We start from the raw sequence: 25,923 nt of genomic DNA on the forward strand, positions 1-25,923 counted from the left end.
TGCCAAAAAGACAGGTTGGCTCCTCTCCAATTTTTTGTAAATTCTTAAATATATCTCATTCTGTGTGTAATATATATACTACCAAACAAACATGATTTTTATTGAACTCCTAATAGTTTTTGTTGAATATTTTCTTAAATACTTTCTTGTAAACTGTTTTCATTGTTTTCTTATTATTATCAAAGAATGTATATATGTATTTTTATACTTTTGTGACAACCACCCACTACTTAACACAACAAGGCTTATACAAAGCTTTACTTTTTACTTTTGACAATATTTTTCTAAAAAAGTGAAACCGGTCAAGTGAATAAACATTTACTTATTATCTACAAACATAAGAATTAAGATTTTCTCCAGTGTTTGTATTATTATTGATATTATTTTTAATTTTTTGTAACTTATTCTTATTTTCATGACGATTATACTTGTTTATAGAATAACGGGGACATTTGAAGTTAGCTGCTGCTTTTAACTGAGACCTTATCACTGAAATGTCAAGTGAACTATTTTATTCCACGCTATATGTTTTGATCATTTTTGTATACCATTGCATTTTCAGATTTCCCAGCAACAGTGTCTTAACTTCATTGATGTCTTCCCTGTCTACATTGCATGATTCTATCTAGCCATTAATGGCATGCTTCATGTTGATATGCCTTGATTCTTTATGGAATATAATAACTCTAATTTATATTTTGTATATATACATATATATATATATATTATATATATATATATATATATATATATATATATATAGGCGCAGGAGTGGCTGTGTGGTAAGTAGCTTGCTAAACAACCACATGGTTCCGGGTTCAGTCCCACTGCGTGGCATCTTGGGCAAGTGTCTTCTGCTATAGCCCTGGGCCGACCAATGCCTTGTGAGTGGATTTGGTAGACGGAAACTGAAAGAAGCCTGTCGTATATATGTATATATATGTATGTGTGTGTGTTTGTGTGTCTGAGTTTGTCCCCCTAGCATTGCTTGACAACCGATGCTAGTGTGTTTACATCCCCGTCACTTAGCGGTTCGGCAAAAGAGATTGATAGAATAAGTACTGGGCTTACAAAGAATAAGTCCCGGGGTCGATTTGCTCGACTAAAGGCGGTGCTCCAGCATGGCCACAGTCAAATGACTGAAACAAGTAAAACAGTAAAAGAGTAATATATATATATATATATATATATATATATATATATATATAGGCGCAGGAGTGGCTGTGTGGTAAGTAGCTTGCTAAACAACCACATGGTTCCGGGTTCAGTCCCACTGCGTGGCATCTTGGGCAAGTGTCTTCTGCTATAGCCCTGGGCCGACCAATGCCTTGTGAGTGGATTTGGTAGACGGAAACTGAAAGAAGCCTGTCGTATATATGTATATATATGTATGTGTGTGTGTTTGTGTGTCTGAGTTTGTCCCCCTAGCATTGCTTGACAACCGATGCTAGTGTGTTTACATCCCCGTCACTTAGCGGTTCGGCAAAAGAGATTGATAGAATAAGTACTGGGCTTACAAAGAATAAGTCCCGGGGTCGATTTGCTCGACTAAAGGCGGTGCTCCAGCATGGCCACAGTCAAATGACTGAAACAAGTAAAACAGTAAAAGAGTAATATATATATATATATATATATATATATATATATATACTCTTTTCTACTCTAGGAACAAGGCCCAAATTTTGTGAGGAGGGGGCCAGTCGATTAGATTGAACTCAGTACGAAACTGGTACTTAACTTATCGATCCTGAAAGGCAAAGTTGACCTCGGCAGAATTTGAACTCAGAACACAAAGACAGATGAAATACCACTAAGTATTTCACTCGGCATGCTAACGTTTCCGCCAACTTGCCGCCTTTATATTTATATATATATATACATATATGTGTATGTATTTTTATTGCATATGTATATTTATAAAATTTCATAATGTAATTCGTTGTGGAGGACGTCTTCCTGATGAAGGGAACATTATTTACTAGGATAAGTTAAATCTTCAAACTTTCTTACCTTACTAAAATGTACCCCAGAAACGGCCGTTGAATGGACCTCCTCTAATAACAGGACTTTTCTTTAATGTTTAATCTTTTATTGTAATGTAGTTATTTGTTCTTTGAACAGTCTAAAAAGTTTTTTTGCTACTTGATGACTTAGACGCTTTCCTACTGTTGTTTTACATAATCCATATATGTTTTACCTTATTTACACTGCGAATATTTTTACATTCTTTTAATCTATGTTGTTATCTATATATTTATATGCGATACTTTTATATATATAGATCTGTATTAAATTGTATTAACTGATGTATATTTTTAAAAGTATGTTTAAAATTTTGCGTCTGGGAATTTGTTGATTGACCAACACTTTGTTTCTGAATTTACCTCTTTAATTATCATTTGTCTCAGATATTCCAAGCACATTTCAGTTGCAGCCCATATATTTCAAAAGAATGATTTGATAGAATATATATATGCTCCGATGAAGCATATATATATCTCCGATGAAGGGATATTATTAATTAATATCCTAGACTAATATCTATACAGCCTTGGTTTTTTTATCTTATTACGCAAAAAATTCTTATATATATATATATATATATATATATACATATGTATATATGCAGAAACCTAATGTAGGTATGTAGAGTAAAATCCCAGCTGTTTTCTCTTGAAACACATCTGCTTATTCCATTATTACAATCCAGTATGTAGCTGCTGTCATTGTTGTGTAGGTGCAAAGTACATATTAAAGATGAAAATTCTGCTTGCAGAGTTATTGTTTGTAGCGAAAATATTGTTTGCAAAGTTATTGTGTAACTTTGCAGGAAGTAGGAAAACTTATTGGTATTATTTATTCACCATTACACATGTTTTATTTGCTAATAGGTATTACAGAGTTTTACATGTTAGATATAAGGAAGGAATTTCATATTAGAAATACTTCAGACAGAGAAATTAAATAATGGTGTTATTAAATAATACCAGTAAATTTTCCAAATTCTTGTTTTGTTTTATATATATATATATATATTATATATATATATATATATATATTTATTTTTAATCAATATAGGGTGGCAAAAAAAATTTTGTAGAATTTTTTTGCCACCAGCGGCCTAGTGGGAAAAAATTAAATAGTCATATACCATTTTTAAGTTCAACATCACAATCAAGGAACGGCCATAATAGGCCATTCACCCACTAGAAATAACAGCCAAACGCTTCAACCGCAAAATAACATCAATTCCGTAAACCAGGAGAAAATTAAAAAACATTTACCCTGTAATTTCTTATACGATGCACCGTTTCATCTACTGTTTAATGGTAAACTAACCTGATTAAATTAAATCAAGCCAATCTACCATAGGCCCTTAGATTCATCAGTAAGAAATAGCCAAGTCGGAACAGATATTTTTCACGAGGCATTCCCGTCCCTGCCTCGGCAATATCTGACCTAAAATTTTCAAATCATCGCACTCGCGCCAAATTTATCGGCAGCAAATAAATATAAGCCGCCGATTCCATTACGGAATTAACCAGAAAATTCATAATTAATCAATATAGGGTGGCAAAAAAAATTTTGTAGAATTTTTTTGCCACCAGCGGCCTAGTGGGAAAAAATTAAATAGTCATATACCATTTTTAAGTTCAACATCACAATCAAGGAACGGCCATAATAGGCCATTCACCCAGTGGTGGGTGAATGGCCTATTATGGCCGTTCCTTGATTGTGATATATATATATATATATATATATAATTCAAATTTATTGAAAAACAAAGATGAAGACAGGTGTAGGAACAAGAAAGTGTATTAGTTTGATGCTCAGAAAAGATCGAAAAGTCTTTTACATTTCAAGCCTACGCTCTTCGACAGAGGAGAATAAGAGGAAATAGAGAGAGAATGAAAAGAAAACGTGTTGAGTTCAGAGGTCCAACATGGTAATGTGTGTGTGTGTGTGTGTGTGTGCATATGCATGTGTGTGTATACATATGCACAGAGAAAAAGAGTGAGAAATGGAAGAAACTATAAATTGTAATCAATTGAATTCAATTTTAAATTGCTTCAAGTGATTTATATACGGCATCTAACAAAGTTTTCCATCTATAATCATCCTGAAGAGAGACAGGATCTAAATGGTTTGTAATATAAGCAACTCCAATATTTTTCTCTTTGTCTCCAAATGCCAGCTGACCTCCATATCCTAAATGTCCAAACACATATTTGCCCTAAAATGAAAAAAAGTAGGAATATGTAATTGAAAATCAAAAGCAAGCTTTAAAATATTTAATCAACTTTTACTTTGTCATTAATTCAAAATATGTTAGTACTGTATCTCATTAACAAGGTGGCCTTTTGATCACTATTAGTGAAAAAGAAGGTATAGCTGTAATTTTGTAATGTTGAATACATAAAGCTTAACTCTTGAGGTGTAAGTTCCTCCATGCGTCTCCATTCAAATATCATTTCCCACTTCATTTACTTCATTTTAATCTCTCTCTCCCTCCTTCCTTCTCCCCTTCTCTCTATGTCTGTATGTATATATGTGTGAGTATATATATATATATATAAAGTTAATCCAAACATGAAAACACAAAGAGAAAACACAACAACGCGAGGACATGGAACAAATATAGTATTATTGGACACTCAGGAAAGAAGGAAAGGAGGGTTTAACGTTTCGAGCAGAGCTCTTCGTCAGGAACATAGGAAGAGGAAAGATCCAGAGAAGGGAAGACGGAGGAAAAAAAGTCGCCAACGGTACACATGTGGTCAGGATTCAAATTATCATCGGCATATTTTGGCAATTTAAATAAGAATGTTAAAATCTTAAGTTCTAAGATTTATATCTTCAGGATTCGCAGTACACTTGAAATTTCAAAATTATGTGAAATAGACTTATCGACTTTGTTTTCCTCATTATTTTTAATACTAGGTCACCAAATATGTGTTACAAGGGGTATTGATTACATACACATTAGAATAAAATTACGTGTTAACCAATTTTTTTATTCATTTTGGTGATAAAAATAATTAGCATTTCCAATTTATTTGAAACAATTCCATGTAACTAAATAATACAAATCGTTGTAGTGCATTGCTTTTCAACTAAACAATTCTAATTGATTATTGCTGTATTACCTTTCAATTTGAAGTCCTTTTTTGTCCCAAACATCAAGATTTTTTCTCTTGATTCGATCTGACTCCTAATGAAACCGTCTCGACAAACATTAGATGATACTTCTGTCAAGTTTTACATATCTCTCCACAGCTTGGGTGTGGCATGGTAATTTTCCAGTTGCATCAAATGCCTCTGTTGAATGAAGGTATCGATTTCTTCATCGGAATATGCCTGTGTTAGAGGTGGTTCAGTAACAATAGTCTCCGGCCAGTTAATTATGTTTGAGGCAGCAAAGTTTAGGGTAGGAATTTTGTACGGTCTCACTATACTATGTTCGAGCCTGCTTTATGTGCCTCCATGCTAATTCTCGAATGTGGTTCCGTTCATTGCTTATCATGACCAGTAAAATATTTTCTGCATGCGTGAAGAAAGCATTCTGTTGTATAACTGGAAATACAATGTTTTATATCACTTGATCCATTTCTCTCGAACACTCAACCTTCTTGAACACATTTAGAGCCCCATTTTCTGAGGAAGTGTTGCATTTAATTGTGAACCATATTGGCACATAAACTTTCATTACATAAGCAACAATTGATTTCATTGTATTAGAAGGAATTTCGGTGGCAACATACAACCGTAGCATATGATTTGCAGTTGTAAACCATCGAGAGTGTGCCATTTTATCACGATTCTTTAATGCCATTTCAGATGAACATTTCCCATTGGAAATAGACCGGTGGATATCAAGAAGGTATTTTTAATCAGTGCTGAGATCGTTTCTGTCCATTGGAATCCGATTAAATTTCACAACACTTAGTGTTTCACATCGCTCTAGTCTCTTACCAAGAAATCCACGAGGCCTGGTAGTTTTTCCGTCGTGATCATTAATAAGATGATGTAAGGGAAGCTCATTTGCATGGAGTTGACACACAAACCAATGCAATGGCTTCTTCAATTTATTCACCAAAAGTCTAACGGTGCCGCTTCTTGATCCTGTATTGACTGCAGCACCATCGCAACTTACAGCTATCATGTGATTGGTTACTATCTCAATGGTTTCCAAATAATTCAACCATTGGAAATAGCTTTTGCAGAACCTGTTTTAACAGAAAAGCGCCCAAGATAGTGGGACATAGGTTCTTCTATCAATGAAATGTGTTCTTGAATTGTTTTCTTACGAAATGCTTTTCTCATTTGTTCACTTATGAGGGTTGTGTCTCACCTTCCATCAAAATACACAGCAGACAATGTTTTATGTGGCCTACCTACCCTAACTCTACCTACCCGCTGCAGGGATTTACATTGTCTGGATTGCTCCCTCCTTACCTTCGATCTGTCTATAACGAAAGAACATTCACCAGATGTACTTGCCATTAAGTTTCTGATGACCAAACCTGTAAGAAAAGCAGCAGCACGGTCTGACATACTGGTGCGGTCACAGGCAGAAGCTAATTCTAAGAATTTCGTTCGTTTTATTGGGGTTTTTTGAACTTACGTTTTTTGTTGACTTCTTTTCGTTTCATGGAAAATGGAATTGGAAATCTTCATCTTTGCCAGCTGTTCTATTTCCAGATTCACTACTTGATGAAAACGCAATCAATTCAGAATCCTTTGCTGGCATACAAGGGTGACTGTGGTCTGGTCGATTCTTTCTAATCAACCTCTGAATGTTCTGTTTAGATACTGCTTGATCTATTCTGCCAATGATCATTTTTTGATTTGTTCAGTGATCCTGTAAAAAAATCTTGTTCTCTCTATGGTATTTTTTGTCTCTGCTACAACTGCGTTTTTAAAGGAGTTACACTTGCAACTGGAAATATCAAATAAATCTTTTGTTGCATAGTTTTTAAACACATTACACTTTGTTTGAAACAATGACACATTTTTTTTTATTTTTCACAAATTTTAGTAATGCTTGGTACTTTGGATAAAAGTTTAAGATTTTTGGTTTAACTGACTCAATCGTAATACATGGAATGGATGCCTTTTGGCAAAGAAGAATTATCTTTTCTGCTACATTCTTGACAATTTGTTTAATTGAAGAATCTTTATTACATTCTTTTCTTTTTCTCATTCAAATAAAACATATTTTATGTCCTTGTAAGTTGGGAAAACCCACATGCTAACATCACATGGAGTATCAAATATTGGATATTCACTATCATCACGTGCTAATGGCTTATGAGTCATCGCTAAATGTAAACAACACTAAATTTAACACAATCATTAATTTTAATACAATAGTCTAAAATCAAGGTACAAAGCAGAAAACTTCACACACATACAATGTACGTCCACATGCAATGAACATTGCAGCGATACTGGAGAAGTCACACTCCTATTCTCTTTATAGTCAATATGGAACCTCAAGATATTAATCAATTGTATTAAAACTTGGTATGCAACCTCTTAAGAGTACTATATTTACTGTTTTGCATTCTGCTATGAAGACATATATACTCGTTGCGACTTATAATACATGAAATCCAAAATTCGATCAAAAATAGCGATTTTTAAAATTTTCAATTGCATTGCGGAGCCCCAAAAAATATTTAGCCACAAAGTTCTTTTTACACCTTTCTTCTCACTCTAATTTGAAACAACATATTGGTTCTTGATTACCAATTTCCAAAGCTGCACTTTTTGTTCCACCTTAATATTTATATATTTGATTTTTGATTTTTTGATTTTTCCAGTTTCAGCTAATGAGCTGTGGCCATGCTGGGGCACCGCCATATATATATATATATATATACTGTTGTGTCTGGGGAAAGTCATTTTCTTTTTGTGCCGTATAATTTAACACACTCACCGGTAAAATAAGAAATAAGTGGAAATTTTACCGGTGTGTTAAATTATAAGGCACAAAAAGAAAATTACTCTCCCCAGATACAACAGAATATGCTTCGACGCACAAACTCACATAAAGAATCTTGCAAACCAAATCCCAAAACAATATATATATTAATAAAAGGAATTCCAGCCTTGTCTGATTTTCACATTTTATTTACAATCTTATAATGATATAATATAGGATAATATAATATAATAAAATAAAATAATAGAATGTTAAATGTTCATTCTGATTGAACTAGTACTTTCATGCATTAAATTATGCAATCTTCAGGTTCATGTAGTAGTGGTGACAGTCATGCTTCACAATTTTTGACTGTAGCAAGATGGTTAAATCTGTGCCTTAAATACACCTGTGTAGGCTCCAGATTGCTAAGTTTTGCAAACTGTATTCTGACCAATCAGTGTGTAGCATCACTCAATTACTTAAGCTGATTGGTTTAGGCATCACACTTTGTTGAACATGTCAAGAGTCCTGTATCTTAACCCTGGCTGAGGCAGCAATTGTTGGGCTATTTTTAGAAATGTTGTGAATAGCCTTTGTCAGGGATTTTTATATTTCAATTGTCATCATCATCATTGTCAGCACCTTAATTATTGTTGCTAGTGGTGATGGTGGTGGCAATAGAACTTTTAACCCTAAATAAGATAATTTTCCTGCTATCTTCATCTTGATCACCTTTAGTATTGTTGTTGTTGTTAGTGGTCATGGTCGTAGCAGTAGAAGTAGTACCTCTAAGTATTATTATTATTGCTTATTTAGCTTGGGTTCGAATTTATCAATAAAATTCTTTTCTCTGATTTTCCTCTCGATTTCACTTGGGCTGTGTAATTTGTAGAATGGAAATATTATATATATTTTCCAATCACATGTTGCTAGGTGGTTACTCAAAGGTATCTGACGGACCTCTGGGTTTCTAATCTGTTGTCGGTGTACACGTGAGCGTTCTGATAGTGCATTTCCTGTCTGACCTACATATATTTCTTCACAATTTGGGCATTTGATGCAGTAAATTAAATTTCTGCTTTTGCAGTTCATATTCGCGTTTGTGAATATTTTCCCGGTTTTTGTGTTTATATATTGGCCGGTATGTATGAATTGGCATGTGCCACTCGGCTATCATTGCATTTAGATACAGTGAATGTTTGGTCTTTGTTGCTAAGGTCAAATTTTGCCTTTGTTAGTAATTTTTTCAAGTTTTTACGCTGTCTTTTACTAAGAATCATAGCTCGATCCGTGATTATATCTTTTAATTCATTACTTTGAGCAATGATTGGTAGGTTTGCTTTGGCAATGTTGAAGATATTCTGGTGACATGAGTTGTGTGTCACTATGAATGGTATGACTTGTTCTTATTTTCCTCTTCCTTGGGTTGTCCTAAGTTGTTGTATGGGTATTTTTATAGCCCGCTGTATGCCATTTTCTATAAGTAGAGATGGGTATTTTTGTTTGAGCAAAAGTTCTGTTAGGTGTTTGTTCCTGATATTTGCATCTTCTACAATGGTACAAATTCTTCTGGCTAGGCAGTATGGGATGTTGCGTTTTGTATGTGATGGATGGCATGACTTAAAATTCAGGTATTGATGTGTGTCTGTGTGTTTATAGTATATATCTGTGGTGATGGTGGTGTCCTTTTTAATTACCATTATATCTAGGAATGGTAATTTGGTACTACTCATCTCCTTTGTAAATTGGAGAGATGGGTATAGGTTGTTCAGGAGGATATTGAACTCTTCCAGAGTATTTAGAGATTCTGTCCAGATTATGAAGCAGTCGTCAAGGTTCTAAATCCAGTGCTATAGTTTACCTTCACCTCTTGGTAGAGTTGTTGTTCTAAGTATCCCATTAGAGTTGGCGTAAATGGGAGCAAACCTCGTTCCCATCACTGTGCCTCTAATTTGGATGTAATTCTTTCCATTGAAGAAGAATGTGTTGTTTTCTTGAATAAGTTTGACTGTGTCTAATATAAATGGCACTGTGAATCTGCTGGGAATCACTTCTCTATGTTTTTCTAACCAGTATTTAGTCGCCTTTATTCCTAAATTGTGTGGAATATTGGTGTAGAGGCTTACCACATCAAAACTTAGTAAAACTGAATTTGTTTCTGTTGTTTTGGGAAGATGGGACAGGAAGTCGATGTCATCCCTGATGAAACTGGGTATGTAAGTACATAGTGGTTTCAAAACAATGTCAATAAAATTGCTTAGGGCATGCTGGACCAGTTATAATAGGTCTAAGTTTTAGGTCTTTTGGATGTAGTAATTTTATGTACTCACTTTCTTGTTCTTTTACTGCATGTTGAATATCTTTTGATTTATGTATTTTCGGTAAGCCATAGAAATTGCTGGGTTTTGGTTCGAAATTGGTGATGTAGTCTCTTTCATTATCGGTAAGTGAGTTGTAGTGTTTTGAAATCAGGTTGTTGATCTTTTTCATGATGTGGCTATTCACAACATTTCTAAAAATAGCCCAACAATTGCTGCCTCAGCCAGGGTTAAGATACAGGACTCTTGACATGTTCAACAAAGCGTGATGCCTAAACCAATCAGCTTAAGTAATTGAGTGATGCTACACACTGATTGGTCAGAATACAGTTTGCAAAACCTAGCAATCTGGAGCCTACACAGGTGTATTTAAGGCACAGATTTAACCATCTTGCTACAGTCAAAAATTGTGAAGCATGACTGTCACCACAACTACATGAACCTGAAGATTGCATAATTTAATGCATGAAAGTACTAGTTCAATCAGAATGAACATTTAACATTCTATTATTTTATTTTATTATATTATATTATCCTATATTATATCATTATAAGATTGTAAATAAAATGTGAAAATCAGACAAGGCTGGAATCCCTTTTATTAATATATTCTTCTATACACAATCACACACACCCGTATATATATATATCTATATATATATATACATATATATATATATACATGACTCTATTATTTTTCTATTCTTTCATTCCTTCCTTCTTTCTAACAGGTCTTTCACACTTACTTCGTTTATTCCACTCTTCATTTTTTCGTTCCCCCTCTCTCACATTTCCTGGCCTTCTCTTTATGCTCACTTTCCCTCCTCTTTCACTTCACTCTGTCCCTTTCATTTTTTTCTTGCCCCTCCTTAATTCTTCTATCCCTCTACCTCTACCTCTCTCTCATTTCTCCCCACGTGACCAGTGTTTGGCCAAGCCTGATCTTTCTTTCTTGGTTTGACTACCATCCGTGCGACATCTATATTCCTCCCTGTGTCAAACCCTATGTCCCTGCCATCTCTCTCTCTCTCTCTCTCTCTTTCTCAATATATATATATATATATATATATGCGTATATGGGTACAGGATGTCACCAACTGCAAACAACACGAAGTACGAAAACAAATTAGTGAAATATGCAAACAAAGAGAGAAAAAATGGAAAACAGGACAAGTAACACGAAGAATGACCCTTCATCAGTTGGCGGCTATCTATCTACTCCACATATATATGTATGTATCTGTGTATGTGTATATATATACATACATACATACATATATATATATATATATATATATATATATATATATATATATATATATATATATATATATATATATATATACATATCTATCTTTCTATCTTTCTATCTTTTACTTGTTTCAGTCATTTGACTGCAGCCATGCTGGAGCACCGCCTTTAGTCGAGCAAATCGACCCCGGGACTTATTCTTTGTAAGCCCAGTACTTATTCTATCGGTCTCTTTTGCCGAACCGCTAAGTGACGGGGACGTAAACACACTAGCATTGGTTGTCAAGCAATGCTAGGGGGACAAACACACAAACACACACACACACACACACACATATATATATATACATATATACGACAGGCTTCTTTCAGTTTCCGTCTACCAAATCCACTCACAAGGCATTGGTCGGCCCGGGGCTATAGCAGAAGACACTTGCCCAAGATGCCACGCAGTGGGACTGAACCCGGAGCCATGTGGTTGGTTAGCAAGCTACTTACCACACAGCCTCTCCTTTATTTTTATTCTTTTACTTGTTTCAATCATTTGACTGCGGCCATGCTGGAGCATCACCTTTAGTCGAACAAATGGACCTCAGGACTTATTCTATCAGTCTCACTTTTGCTGAACCGCTAAGTTATGGGGATGTAAACACACCAGCATCAGTTGTCAAGCGATGGTGGGGGAGACAAATACAGACACACAAACACACACACATGCACACGCACACATATATATATGATGAGCTTCTTTCAGTTTCCATCTACCGAATCCACTCACAAGGCTTTGGTTGGCTCGAAGCTATAGTAGAAGACACTTGCCCGAGGTGCCACACAATGGGATTGAACCCGGACCCATGTGGTTGGTAAGCAAACTACTTAACACACTGTTACTTATGCGTCTGTCTGTATGTATAAGATGCATGTGTGTGTGTGTGTATTATATATGTATATATAATATATATTATATATATATAATATATTAAAATATAAAGTTAAAGTCTGGTCATAGAGTGACCAATGGTTTTGTATGGTTTCGTATCCAGGAAAGCTACAGCCTTGAGGACAGCTCATCAGACACTATACAAAAACAATTTTGACTTTTCACCTCGCAGAAGCAGAGAAACACTAGGACAATAATATAAAACGGCTAACAGAGAAAAAAGTTAATGAGGATGGGTTATCTCCCCTGGACCAGAGGTTAAATGGAAGCTAGTATTTATTTCATTAAACAGCAAACGGAAAGACCCAATGGTGTTTGTTCTGGGGTCGATGACATTAGAGCTAGTAATTGTGCTATTGTCATTGCCTCCAGCGCCATTATTGTACATTGTTGATAATGTTGTTGCCAAGTCATAGTGTCACCATAGCCTTATAAATGACTCTTTCGGCCGTGCATCAGCCCCCTACTGGACAGTTATTGTACACCCTGCAAGAGCAACCTGCCTCTTCTCTTGGTTTGCAAGTGTTATTTAAAATACTTTTTATATTGGGTGCACAATTCAAGGAGACCCTTAGGTTGCACCTGTTGAATAAATGTCTGTATCTGTGTCTGTGTGTGAAATGTTTGTGGATTAATCTGTGAAATATCCTTCCCACACAAGTCTTGACGCTGAATGAGAAGGGTGGGGCAAACCAAACGACATTTCAGCGGCACCTCCTTTTCTGGATGCTAGGGCCTGGCATGTACAAGATACTGTCCTTAAACACACTAGAGCTGAAATGTGTAAAAGACTAAAAGAATATATATATATATATATATATATATATATATATATATATATATATATATAATCCACAATTGTCCTTATACGATAAGTATATTTTTTCTCTAGCATTGATACGACTCTTAATCTGTCTCTTTCTCTCTCTCTCTCTCCTCCCTTATTCCCCTTCCTTTCTTTCCCTCTCCATCCGTCTTCCCCCCCCCCTTCTACGTTTCTCTATCTCTCTCACCTCCAGCCCCCTCGATCTGTCTCTTTCTTCTCCTCCCTCGTCCACCTTCTCTCTCTTTTCATCTGTCCCTTTCTCCTGTCTTTTGTTCTCACGTGACCGCTAGCCGCTGTTGAGCGCTCTTTTCGTTCCAGCAGTCGCCGAAGCAACACGTATTTGTTCGTCTCCCTGCGGCCATTAGGCACAACTTCATAAGCCAGCCCCATACTCAACTCGTCCTGTCGAAAGACCCTTGTCCTACGTCCTGGTTTTGTTTTGTTTTTTATTTTTACCGTTATTGTTTTTACGTTTTTGTATTCTTATTGGTGTCACGTATTCTGTATTTTTGTTCGTGTACTTCGTTCGTTTTCCGTCCTCGTGTTGTATACATTCGAAGCTTTCTTCCAGGGGATCTAATGCGCTTGGCTTAGATTTCCCTTGGCGGGCTGCCCATATCGGAGCAATCTCAAGATTAATCAGCCGAAATTGCTAAGATGATCTGGTTCTTGACTGATGACTGAGGGCTTCGAATGTCCCGTCCTGTGGTTCTTGTGTCGTCTCTGTGGTGTTTCATGTTCTTGTCCATGTCTGTAATTATTTTTACTGTTTACCTATATATATATATATATATACTGTTGTGTCTGGGGAGAGTCATTCTCTTTTGGTGCCTTATAATTTAACACACTCACTGGTAAAATTTCCACTTAATTCTTTTTTATTTTTCTAAAATTTTCATTGCATCAAGCAACCTTTTCAATAGTTTTGACTGTCCGTTACTCACACTGCGTTCTGTTTTGTTTGTTTGTGTGCATGTGTGTGTGGAGCAGTGTGTGTGTGTGTGCCTAAACATACATGCATGTATGTATGAATGCATGTGTGTGTGTGTGCATGTATGTGTGTGTGAGTATATGAATCTATGTGTGTACATTTGTATGTATGTATTCTGTATATTCATGTGTTTGCATGTCCATGTTTGTGTGTTTTTATGTATGTGCATGTGTGTGTGTACCTCTGTTTCCTTGTGTATGCAAACATGCTTGGTATTCCTGCTTGCTTGAGGACTTCTTTGTTGGGGACATGATTCTGCCATTTGATGCGAAAGATTTTCTGGAGGCAGTGCAGGTAAAAGATATTTAAGCGACACTCTTGGCGTGTGTATGGCGTCCAAGTTTCACTTCCATACAGCAGAGTGCTAAGTACACATGCCTGGTAAATCTTCATTTTTGTGGTCTTGGTCAGCTTATTGTTGTCCCATGCCCGTTTGGAGAGTTGGGCCATCACAGCAGCTGCCTTGCCAATGCGTATATTGAGCTCAGCATCAAGAGATAGGTTGTAGGTGACGGTAGAGCCAAGATAGGTAAACTTCTCCACCTCCTGTAATCTGTGGTTTCCAATATGTATGTTTAGGATGTCTTGGCATGCAGGTGCGAGAGATTGAACAGTTTCCTGTCACTTCTACTGTGCAGAATCACTCCATCATCTGATGTCTGAAAGGCATGTGAGAGCAGCGGCGAGAAGAAGATGCCAAATAATGTAGGAGCAAGGACACAACCTTGCTTTACCCCGTTTTTTATTTGGAAGGCAGCTGATGTTGAACCATGGTGCTGTATGGTGCCTTGCATATCATGGAAAGATGTGATGATCTTCAGCAGCTTTGATGGACATCCGATTTTTTTGGAGCCGGATGAAGAGGCTTTTTCTGCTTACCAAGTAAAAGGCCTTTGTCAGATCAATGAAGGTCATATATAATGACATTTTCTGCTCTCTGGACTTCTCCTGAAGTTGGCGTATGGAGAATATCATGTCAATAGTTGATCTGCTTCTTCTAAAGCCACACTGCAATTCTGGATAAATTTGAGAAGCAAGCAGTTGTAGCCTGGACAGGATAATGCAAGCAAAGGTCTTTCCAACAGTGCTTAGAAGAGATATTCCACGGTAATTGTTACAATCACCATGGTCACCTTTGTTTTTGTAAAGCGTGATGATGTTAGCATCCCACATATCCTGAGGGACTGTACCCTCTTCCCAGCACTGACACAGAAGCTCATGAAGGTACCAGAGCAGGATGGTGTTTTTGCTGGCTTTGATGATCTCTGAGGGGCTGCCGTCTTTTCCCGGAGCCTTGTTACTTGTTAGGGAGTCAATAGCCTTGGTGAGCTCTGCTATAGATGGCTGACTGACAAGGGAGGCAAGCTCCCTAAGGTCGCAGATATAGCGAGAATATTGATGATTCTATCTATCTATCTGTCTACCTACCTACTTAACTATTTATCTACTTATTAGCTTGCCTATCTTCCCATCTATCTACATAGTTGGGTTTATGGTCCTTAAGATTAATTCTAGAGGTTTCAGGCTTGTAAGGTTCAGTTTTATCTTCTAAATTATATTTTTCCATAATACCTTTAGCTAGCAAGTTAAGTTGTGTAAGGTTGTTAGAATTTGTGACTTTATAGCTTTTAGTTATTTCTTTTTTGAGTAGTGTATAGTATTGGTATTGGGTTAAATGATACAAGTTACCGTTTTAACCACATGCACTAAAATTCTTTCTTTTTCCTTAAGCTCCTCTGAATAAAAAATATATGCCATACAGCAAAATGAAAATAAAACTGCTACAATTGATTGAAATCTGAATAAACATTTCAAAACCATGCTTCAACTTTAATACCAATAGAGCTGATTATAAGACCAGAATCCCATTGGTTTTAAAAAGTAACGTTATCACCTCCAACTGAATACCGATGCAGAATGCTTGTTTGAATCAGTTCACTTTGAAAACATCATGATTGACCCTTGAAATTGCAGTGACTGGGATCCATAATTGCATACAGAGCAATGTGCAGTCACTGCAATTGAAACATATGCTGTAAAAAAAACTTTTTAATAAAAAAGTTTTGACTGTGAATAAATCTCCACTCTCCTTTTCCTTATCAATCATATACGCTAGAGAATATTTGCAGTTCTGAATAGAAATACGGAACTACCTAACAAGCAAAGCTTACCAGTACAAGTATCTCTTTTAAGCTTGGGCTCTATGTAATGGACCATTGTGGATAGCCAATTTGTGAGATAATACGTTAACCACCAGGATAACTTAACCCTTTCATACTCTAATCAAAGTAACTCTCAGTTTTTAACAAGCAAATATGGCAGAAAACCAGAGAATAAAGAGAATTAATATCAACGCATCCCTTAAGGATATTCCAATACCACAAAAGAAAGAATATATCAAAGACCTTATCTACAAAACCAATTCTTTCATACACAGATTGAGATGTTGGACATACTTCCTTGACAAAAAAAGAGGAAGATTCTAACAACAACGCAACAGATGAACAGATGCAGCCAATTTTTTAAATGAGAAAATACTCACCACCAAACCAACACCTAGCCGCCTTCAACTATGGAATATTATTAAGAATATTAAATTCTGTAAATTCTCCTTAAGAAGAAATAAACACCTCCAGAAACCACGCTACCAAGAGGTCCCATTCTCAGTCAATATTACTATACAAATAACTGACAAATATAATAGCAAACAAACTTAATGACGAAATAGAAACCAGGTAAATAGGCTATACACTTTTATGAAAAGCTTCAGTAGAAATAGAAATACATACCTCAATAACATAGATATCTCTGGCAATATCAAGTGGTATATAATTCCCTTTGCTAAACAAGTAATCTCCAGTATACCAAAATTGTTCTATTCAACATTGGTTAAACATTTTCCGAGACAGTAAATACCATAGTTTTGGCTATGAATAAATCTCCACTCTCTTCTTCATTATCACTTATATACTCTAGAGGATACTACCCAACTACCCAACAAGTGAAGCTTGCCAGTACCAGTATCACCCTTAAGCTTTGGTACTATGTAATAAACTGTTGTGGATAGCCACCATTGATACCAATTTGTGAGATAATACGGTATCCGCCAGAATAACTAATCCCTTTTATACTCTCTCTCTCTCTCACTCTCTCTCTCTCACTCTCTCTCTCTCTCCATATACATATATATATATATATAATTAATTCAAAAAATGGAGAAAAAGACAAGAAACAACAACAATGTGAGGACGTAGCACATGTAAGGTATTATTATGGTCAGAGAGGGAAAAGAGTAGTTGTTTTACATTTCGAGCATAGCTCTTCTTTGGAAACAGGTAAAATAGGAAAGTCCAAAGGAAAAGGAAGAAGGAGGGGAAAAAATCGCCAACAGTCTACGTGTATTTACATTTTTGAAATGACCAAAAGTAGAAGGATGAAGAGAAAGTGCTTTCTGAGACAGGAGAGTAAGAAGAATGGTTGGTACCTGTGTGCATGTGTGTGGTGGTGTGTGTGATAGCGTGTATGTATAGTAGTGTGTGTGTTTGGAGGAAGTAGCTGAGCATTTGTGTGTGTGGTAGCATGTGTACGTGTGGTGATATTGGTGTGTGTAATATCATAGGGAAACATCAGCAGCTATAGTGGCAGGTATGTGTATGGATGGGTGTGGCAGTATGTGTGTATGTGTGTTTTAGTACATGTGCATAGAAGGTATTATCAATAGTGAATTAGGGCAGTCTGAAGGGTGTGTAAGAGGCAGTCTGAAGCAGTGTGTGAATGGGTGGATGTGGATGTGCATTCATGTGCCTGTGTCTATGTGTGTTTGTACATAAAAGGGAGAGAAGTGAGGGTGCATTGTCTGAAGGAAATGCGAATGCGTGGCTGTGGCTATGTGAATGACCAAGGGTGGCTGTGTGTATGTGTGTGTGTGCAGGTGTATGGGTGTTGGTGTGTCTATCTTTGTGTGTCGTTATGTCACTCCTCTCAGTATATATATATATGTATATGGGTATGTGTACATGTGTGTGTGTGTGTGTTCGTATGTGCATGCTTGTGTTGTGTGTGCAGATGTGTGTGGCGTATGTGTGGTGTGCGTGGTGTATGTGTAGTGTGTGGGTTGTGTGCATTTGTGCGCTTGTGTGTGTAGACCTATGTGCGTGCATATGTGTGTGCATGTTTGTGTGTGCGAGTGTGTGAGTGTGTGCATGCGTGAGAGGGAGAGAGGAGTGAGGTGGTGTGTGTGTTTATGTGTGGGTATCAGGTGTGTGAGCTTGCATGTGTGTGTATGCCTGTGTGAGTGCGTGTGTGTGGAGATGTGTGGGGGGTGTATGTACGTGCGTGTGTGTGTGTGCACGCGGGAGTGGGTGTCGTGTGTGTGGTGTATGTGTTGTGTGTGGTGTGTATGTGGTGCGTATGGTGTGTGTGTGTGGATTGTGAGGTGTGTGTGGATTGTGAGGTATGTGGTGTGTGGGGTGTGATGTGTGGTAAAATATAAAATATAAAAATATAAAAATTAATACAATTAATAATCTTTTCTAATCTAGGCATAAGGCCCAAAATTTGGGGGGAAGGGGCCAGTCAATTAGATCGACCCCAGTGTTTCACTGGTACTTAATTTATCAAAGCCGAAAGGATGAAAGGCAAAGTCGACTTCGGCAGAATTTGAACTCAGAACGTAAAGACAGACGAAATACCTATTTCTTTACTACCCACAAGGGGCTAAACACAGAGAGGACAAACAAGAACAGATAAACGGATTAAGTTGATTATATCGACCCTAGTGCGTAACTGGCACTTATTTAATCTACCCTGAAAGGATGAAAGGCAAAGTCGACCTTGGCGGAATTTGAACGCAGAACGTAGCGGCAGACAAAATACCGCTAAGCATTTCGCCCAGCGCGCTAACGATTCTGCCAGCTCACCGCCTTAATACAATTAGTAATGAAAAATAAATGACAAATGAAAAATAATAAATAAAATTTCGTAAAAAAAGATTATATGAGCAAATCAGTAAAATAAATAAATAAGATAAAAGAAATTAAAATAAAAATTAAGAATATGAAATAAAAGGAAAAAAGTCAAAATAAACCAATAAAATCATAACAGAAATAAATAAAAATGAATTTTAAGTTTTGTAATTCAGAATAAACAAATCAAAAAGAAATTTAACAATTAAAGCATCAAAAAATCTGAATAAACCAATAATGAATAACCAAATAAAAGAATAAACAATATAAAATTGAAATAAGGGACAGTCATTGAGAACAGGGGTTGTCTGAAAGGAGTTTGAGTATGTAGAGTGAAATTGTAACGCTGTCCCAGGTGGAGCCTAGAGTAAAGGCCAAAGACGGTCATATGTGAGATGGAGTAGGTGACCAACCAAAAATGATGGTCGACGTGTGCGTTCGTACGTAGATGAACATCTCGAAGATGTTCGGTGAACTGGTCAGCTAGCTGGCAGCCCATCTGACCAACATAAAGTTTGTTGCAGTGATTACAACCGATGCAGTAAATAACGCTGGAAGAAGTGCAGAAGAAGGAATTCCTAATGTAGAGGGTGTTCTGGTTGGGTCCAGTGAGAGAGGTGGTGTTAGTGATGAAGAGACAGGTGTGGCAACGGGATCTGAAGCAAAGAAAGAATCCAGGTGGGGCTAGAATGGAGGGGTAGCTATGGACCAGTAGATTGCATAGGTTATGGGTGCGTTTGAAGGAGGGCAAGGGTAGGTTGGGAAAAATAGGGAGGGTGGTGGGATTTAGTTGGAGGCGATGGAAGGCTCACAGGATCCTCTGACAAAGGGTTAGGGTGGAGGGATGGAAAAGAAGAGGAAAGGGGTGGCGTTTAGGGGACTGGTGTGGGGAAGGATTTGACGAGCACGAGTAAAGCAATTTGGACAAGGGTTGATGAGTATCCATGATGCATGAACAAGCAGGCCAGGTACTGGGACTGGGTCTTGAAATCCTGGTTCTGACTGCACAGGCATTGGAGGCGGGGGAACTGGGAACAGGGGATGTCCCGTTTGGCGTGGGAGGGATGGGAGGAGGAAAAGTTGAGGTAGAGGTAAAAGTTTGCGGGTTTGAAGAAGGCAGAGGTGGTGAGAGAGTGGGAGAGGGATTCAATGGAGAGAGGACTTTTGAAATTTTTATATTTATTTACAATTTTTACATCAGTGTTTAAAGTTCAATTCCTTCTAAAAATTTGAAATGCTTTTATAACTAAGAATCTCTGATGAAGGAAATGTGATCACCGAAGCTGAAAAGACGTATCTACCTTTTCGCACATTCCCTGAAACAGCCGTAAGATGTTTTTCATCTTATTTGATACATTCAAGGACTTTCTTTTAAATTACTGTTATCTTATCCACTGGTGACTTTTAATTTAATTATATATATTCATCTGTATATGTGTATGCACGGTGTCATCCAATTTTGATTTTGAATGGGATCGTATGAAGAAATATATATGGTATAATAAATATTTATGTATAAATATAGTTATGCTCCCAGCTTGAATATGTGTTGGTTTTGACCAAGAATAACTTGATATCCGACTCTATCTTCCTTTATTGAATTCTGATATCCCCACTTGATATATTGAGCCCTTCATTGTTGTTCTGTGAAAGAGTTACTATCTTTTAATATTCAGGTCTATATTTATATATATATGTGTGTGTATATATATATATAGGGTAGTGAATATTTATAGAAATTTCACTACCAGTGGCCTAGCATGTATAAAAAGTCAATAGACAACATATTCTCAGTTCGGCATTTTTCATTGACTGCCAACTGAAATTGCACTTGCACGGGGAATTTGAAAAATTATAACATATAATGATGAGACACGTGTTATTTGTCTCTTAATTATATATTAGTGTTATCACACGGTTACTGATGAGAATTTCACCTGGCAAATTATTTTATTTGCTAAAAAAATTTGAAATCTAGGTATAACCATAAAAAAATAACACGGTAAAAGTTTTTATTTTTCATTCCTTCGAAATTGCTCTTAAATGTGGTTTTGGTCGTGTTATATATATATATATATATATATATATATAAAAACGACCAAAACCACATTTAAGAGCAATTTCGAAGGGAATGAAAAATAAAAACTTTTACCTATATATATATACATAAATATGTAGATATATATATTTATGTATATATATATATGTATATACATATGTACATATATACAAAAGTTCTATAATTATTAGCATAATTATAATTAGGGTACAGCAAAATTTGCTTCACCACATACCAAAATTTAGAAATAGCAGTTAAAATACTATTCTACTACCATAAGATATCTCCCAGACAGGAATACTCAACAACTCATGCAGGTAAAGAGAAAAAATAACGATTCCACCTGGCTCTGATTAACTGTATACACGTTTTGGGGTTAGAGAGATGTAAAAAATGTAAAATCATATTTTTACTCACTCATTCTCTCCATCAGTACAGTATTTCAAATTTTAAATTTGAGAGCACTGATAATTAATATATGTATTCGACCAAGCGCCATCAAATAGCAGTACTTCCGAATTCAAACAGATGAATGAGATCTCATCAAACAGAAGAATGAGATCCTTTATTTATATACTGTTCAGTTTTTCCGCGTTGAAAAAAATTTCTTTCTACTTGTTCTACAATACATTTCAACACTTCAAAAACAAACTTATGTTTGTTTACATATGACATAATCTGTCTGTCTGTCTGCCTGCCTGCCTACATGCATGCCTGTATGTATGTATGTATGTATGTATGTTGATTATACTGAGTGTATTTGGCAAATTTTTTAGTCTTAAATGGAAAATCTCACAGATTTTTCTTTCATCTACCAGATGTCAATATGATAAGTACCAGTAAGGTGCTAAGCTGGCATAATCATTAGCACTTCATGCAAAATGCTTAGTGGTGTTTCATGTCTTCTTGGTCTGATTTCAAATTCCAATGAGGTCAACATTGCCTTTCATCCTTTTGGGATTGATATAATAAGTCAGTTGGGTATTAGGGTCAAAGTAATCGACTTACCCCTACTCCCAAAACTGCTCGATCTGTACTAAAATTTGAAACCAACATAAGTATCAGTGTATAAAATAATTACTAAAGTTGATGTAACCAACCATATACCAAAAGGCTGATCCCCAACATGGATACATAAATTCAGAATCATGCTAATAGGTTAGGAGTGAAATTTAGGATTTCTCGGTTTTCTGTGAATCGATTTTGATAAAACTTTTCGCAGCTGGTTTGCACACTATGACAACATCATTATGTTTTCATTTTTCTGTGTAATGTCTTTTCTTTTTTTATTTCAGCTTCTTCAGTTTTTGAGTGAACTATGCAAATAGCTTTTGAATAGAAATAGCCCATCTAAACATTGTTTTTCAGAAGTATATACTTGGTATACATCAAGTATATATTTAACAGAAAAATATAATATTATAACATTTATTGACATAATGAATTATTTAGCCACATGAGCACCATTTTGATGGGTCGCTTCAAAAACCTTATTAGTTATGGAATCTATTAATTTCTTTATAGTAGCAGATTGGACTACCTCTGCTGCAGCTTTGATGGTCGCCCATAAGACATCTTCTGACATAAATTGGCATCCATCAACATAAACATCTTGTTTAATGATGGATCAAAGATTTTCAATAGGATTGAGATCTGGAGATGCGAGCGGCCACACCATCAACCTTTCACCTTGTATATCATAAGACCCTAAGAATATTTGGGTAGTCCTAGCAAAGTAGGAAGGAGTGTTGTCATGCATGAATACAAGATTCCGGAGAAGTGACAGTGGTATGGCATCTAGCTAGGGATCCAAGACCTCCTTCAGGAGATTGCAGTAGGCGGCTGCAGTCACTTTAACTTCTTCAGGCACCCTGACTGGACCAACAAGTCTGTCCCCAATGATACCAGCCCACAACATGACACCTCCACCCTGTTGTTGATGTTGGTGGTGCTCATCTCCAAAATAAACCCAACCATTTGCCCAACCATCAGGTTCGTCAAGAGTCACCCTGGTTTTGTCAGTGAACAGAATACAACTCATGTCTAACTCCTATAAAAAGGCAGTTTCAGGAGTTCTTGCACGGAAATCATGGCCCTGAGGATGCGATTTCTGGTGGTTTTTGGTACATGAGGAATTTCGGAGGTGGTAAATATGGCTTTGCTTGTTTGTCCAGCTTTCCCACTTAACTTGCAGCCAATATTCCTTAAATCCCTAGCTGTCACAGTCTTGGAGGTCCCACAATCAGATCAATTCTTCCTTGGTGCTCATGTGGCTAAATAATCCATTATGCCAATAAATGTTATAAAATTATGTTAAATATATACTCATACTCAATGTATGCTTAATATGTATCATTATCCCTCATTTTCTGAAAAACAATGTTTAGATGGGCTATTTCTATTCAAAAGCTATTTGCATAGTTCATCCCAAAATTGAAGAATCTGAAATAAAAAAGAAAGGATGTTACACAGAATAATGAAAACATAACAATGATGTTGCCATAGTGTGCACACCAGCTGAAAAAAGTTTTATCAAAATCAAGTCACAGGAAACTAAGAAATCCTAAATTTCACTCCTAAGTTATTAGCATGATTCTGGGTGTATAAATATCTGAAACCATTAAAAGAAGAAAAAATATATACTTTTGTTTCTATGCTCCTTATATCTTTCACTACCTATTGAATTTCAGCTTATTTTTGTTGTGTATTTATCTCTATATCAGATTATTTACCATTTTGGTGGCCTTGCAAACATACAATTGTCTGTCAGAAAACCATTTCAAAAGGATTCTAACATTTACACATGCTCGGAAGGAAACTTACTTATGAGCTCTGGCCATACCTAACTGCAAACAATCAGCCATGTCAGTGGGAAGAGGGTGAGTCCCCTTTCCCATGCCAGAAAGAGCTTTAAGTCAACTAAAAGAATTTATCTTGTTTTACTGTTCTAATAAACAGCATAGTCCTTTTTCTTTTATTTTTATGGAGGCATGTTTGAAACACTGGCTGGTTTAACACCACAACTTGGAATTTGGTTACTTTTAATGGATTTCAGTTTCTAATAAGCATTTGGACTGGCACTTGGCTTCAGAATAACAACACCTTTTGACATGCGACTTCCCATTACATGTTTCCTTTCTCAGTGCCAGTGTTTGTAAAATAGTGCAGTAGGAGGAACTTTCCTAGTTAAGTCATGTCACCAAATAAGAACAGATACTTTGCTTTGTCCGTAATATCTCGAGAGAGATACCTTATCAGCTGGAACATAATCCTATATTATCATTCTATGTTTGTTACTAATGACCCAAGAAGTACAGAATTTTGAAAAATCACCTGCAGCAGCTCATGTCCTGCTAAACTACATAAAAGAATTGAATTAGAGATTAATAGCAACTTATGGGTCTCAGTTTCCTAAGCAAGAGGAAACTGAGACCCATGGGTAAAAAAAAAACACTTTAAACCACATAAAATATATACTTGCATGCATATAATCTAATAATACTGACCGTTGGTACAGGAATCTTCATTAATCCTACACTCCAAGCAATTTCAAATTTTAAAACTGCATCAGTTCCATTTATTAAAACTTTGTCAAGAAGTTCAACAGTAGGTTTTGACAAAATATCTTTTCCTTTGTTGTTACCAGTATTGACAAGATTCCCATATAGTTTAGCCAATGCTCTGGCAGTGCTATAACCATTGAAACTGGAACATGGCAAACGCCTAACTTCTCTGTCAGTAAGTGGACCAAACTATAAAAGTAAAGAAATACAATTATAAAGAAGATATTAATAGATTTATACGCTCCCAGTTACACATATATATATATATATATGTATATATATATATTATATATATAATATATATATATATACACATACACACGTGTGTGTGTGTCTTTATATGTATGTATGTATATATATATATATATATAATATATATATATATATATATATATATATATATATATATATATATAAATATGTATATATATATATATTATATATATATATATATATATACATAAATTATTAGAGAGTCATCCACTATGTGGATAACTCTAGTGCTAAAAATAGCTCCGAAGCAACCACAGAAGATCCGTTTCCAACTAGATTATTAAATTAATATCGATTTTTCACCCTCATTTATAATTTTATATATATATATATATATATATATGCATGGATATAGAATGTCACCAACAGTAAACAACATGAAGCACATAAACAAGCGATTTAAATATGCAAGCAATGAGAAAAAATGGAAAACAGGACAAGTAACACAAAGAACGACCCTTCATCAGTTGGCGGTTGTCTATCTACTCCTCATTTTGAGCATTCAATGACAATATGAGTTATCGAAGACAGTTGCTCCCATAACTTCCAAAATGAAATTTTAGATTTTACAGCAGACCAAACTTGGGAACAAAAACAGGACAGTGGAGACATACAAGGAAACCGAACAAAAACAAACATGCAGGGTCGTTAGACCTGAATGAGGGTAAAATAGTGAACGCTGAGAGAAATATTTTTTTTGGAAAGAGAAAAGATAGAAGAAAGAGATATAAAACGTCCTGTCTTTCGTACGTCTGTGCAGGAAAAGAAAGATGGATGCTGGTCATGTGTGAGCAACAAGAGAGAGGAA

At 35.9% G+C, this 25,923-nt stretch overlaps 1 protein-coding gene across 2 annotated transcripts in view; it reads right to left on the reverse strand.

Moving 5' to 3' along the window:
• Positions 1-3,800: 3,800 nt before the first annotated feature.
• Positions 3,801-25,923, reverse strand: part of LOC115218030 (beta-lactamase domain-containing protein 2) — a 72,078-nt gene continuing 49,955 nt past the window's right edge. For both annotated transcript variants that reach the window (XM_036508067.1, XM_029787779.2), the window contains exons 7-8: positions 24,786-25,031; positions 3,801-4,234 (exon numbers count right to left, since the gene is read on the reverse strand). In XM_036508067.1, the coding sequence (XP_036363960.1) occupies positions 4,061-4,234; positions 24,786-25,031 (420 nt within the window). In that variant the 3' untranslated portion in view covers positions 3,801-4,060. The remainder of the gene's footprint in view (positions 4,235-24,785; positions 25,032-25,923) is intronic.

The sequence above is a fragment of the Octopus sinensis genome, linkage group LG12 (assembly GCF_006345805.1).
Source record: "Octopus sinensis linkage group LG12, ASM634580v1, whole genome shotgun sequence".
Taxonomy (NCBI): domain Eukaryota; kingdom Metazoa; phylum Mollusca; class Cephalopoda; order Octopoda; family Octopodidae; genus Octopus; species Octopus sinensis.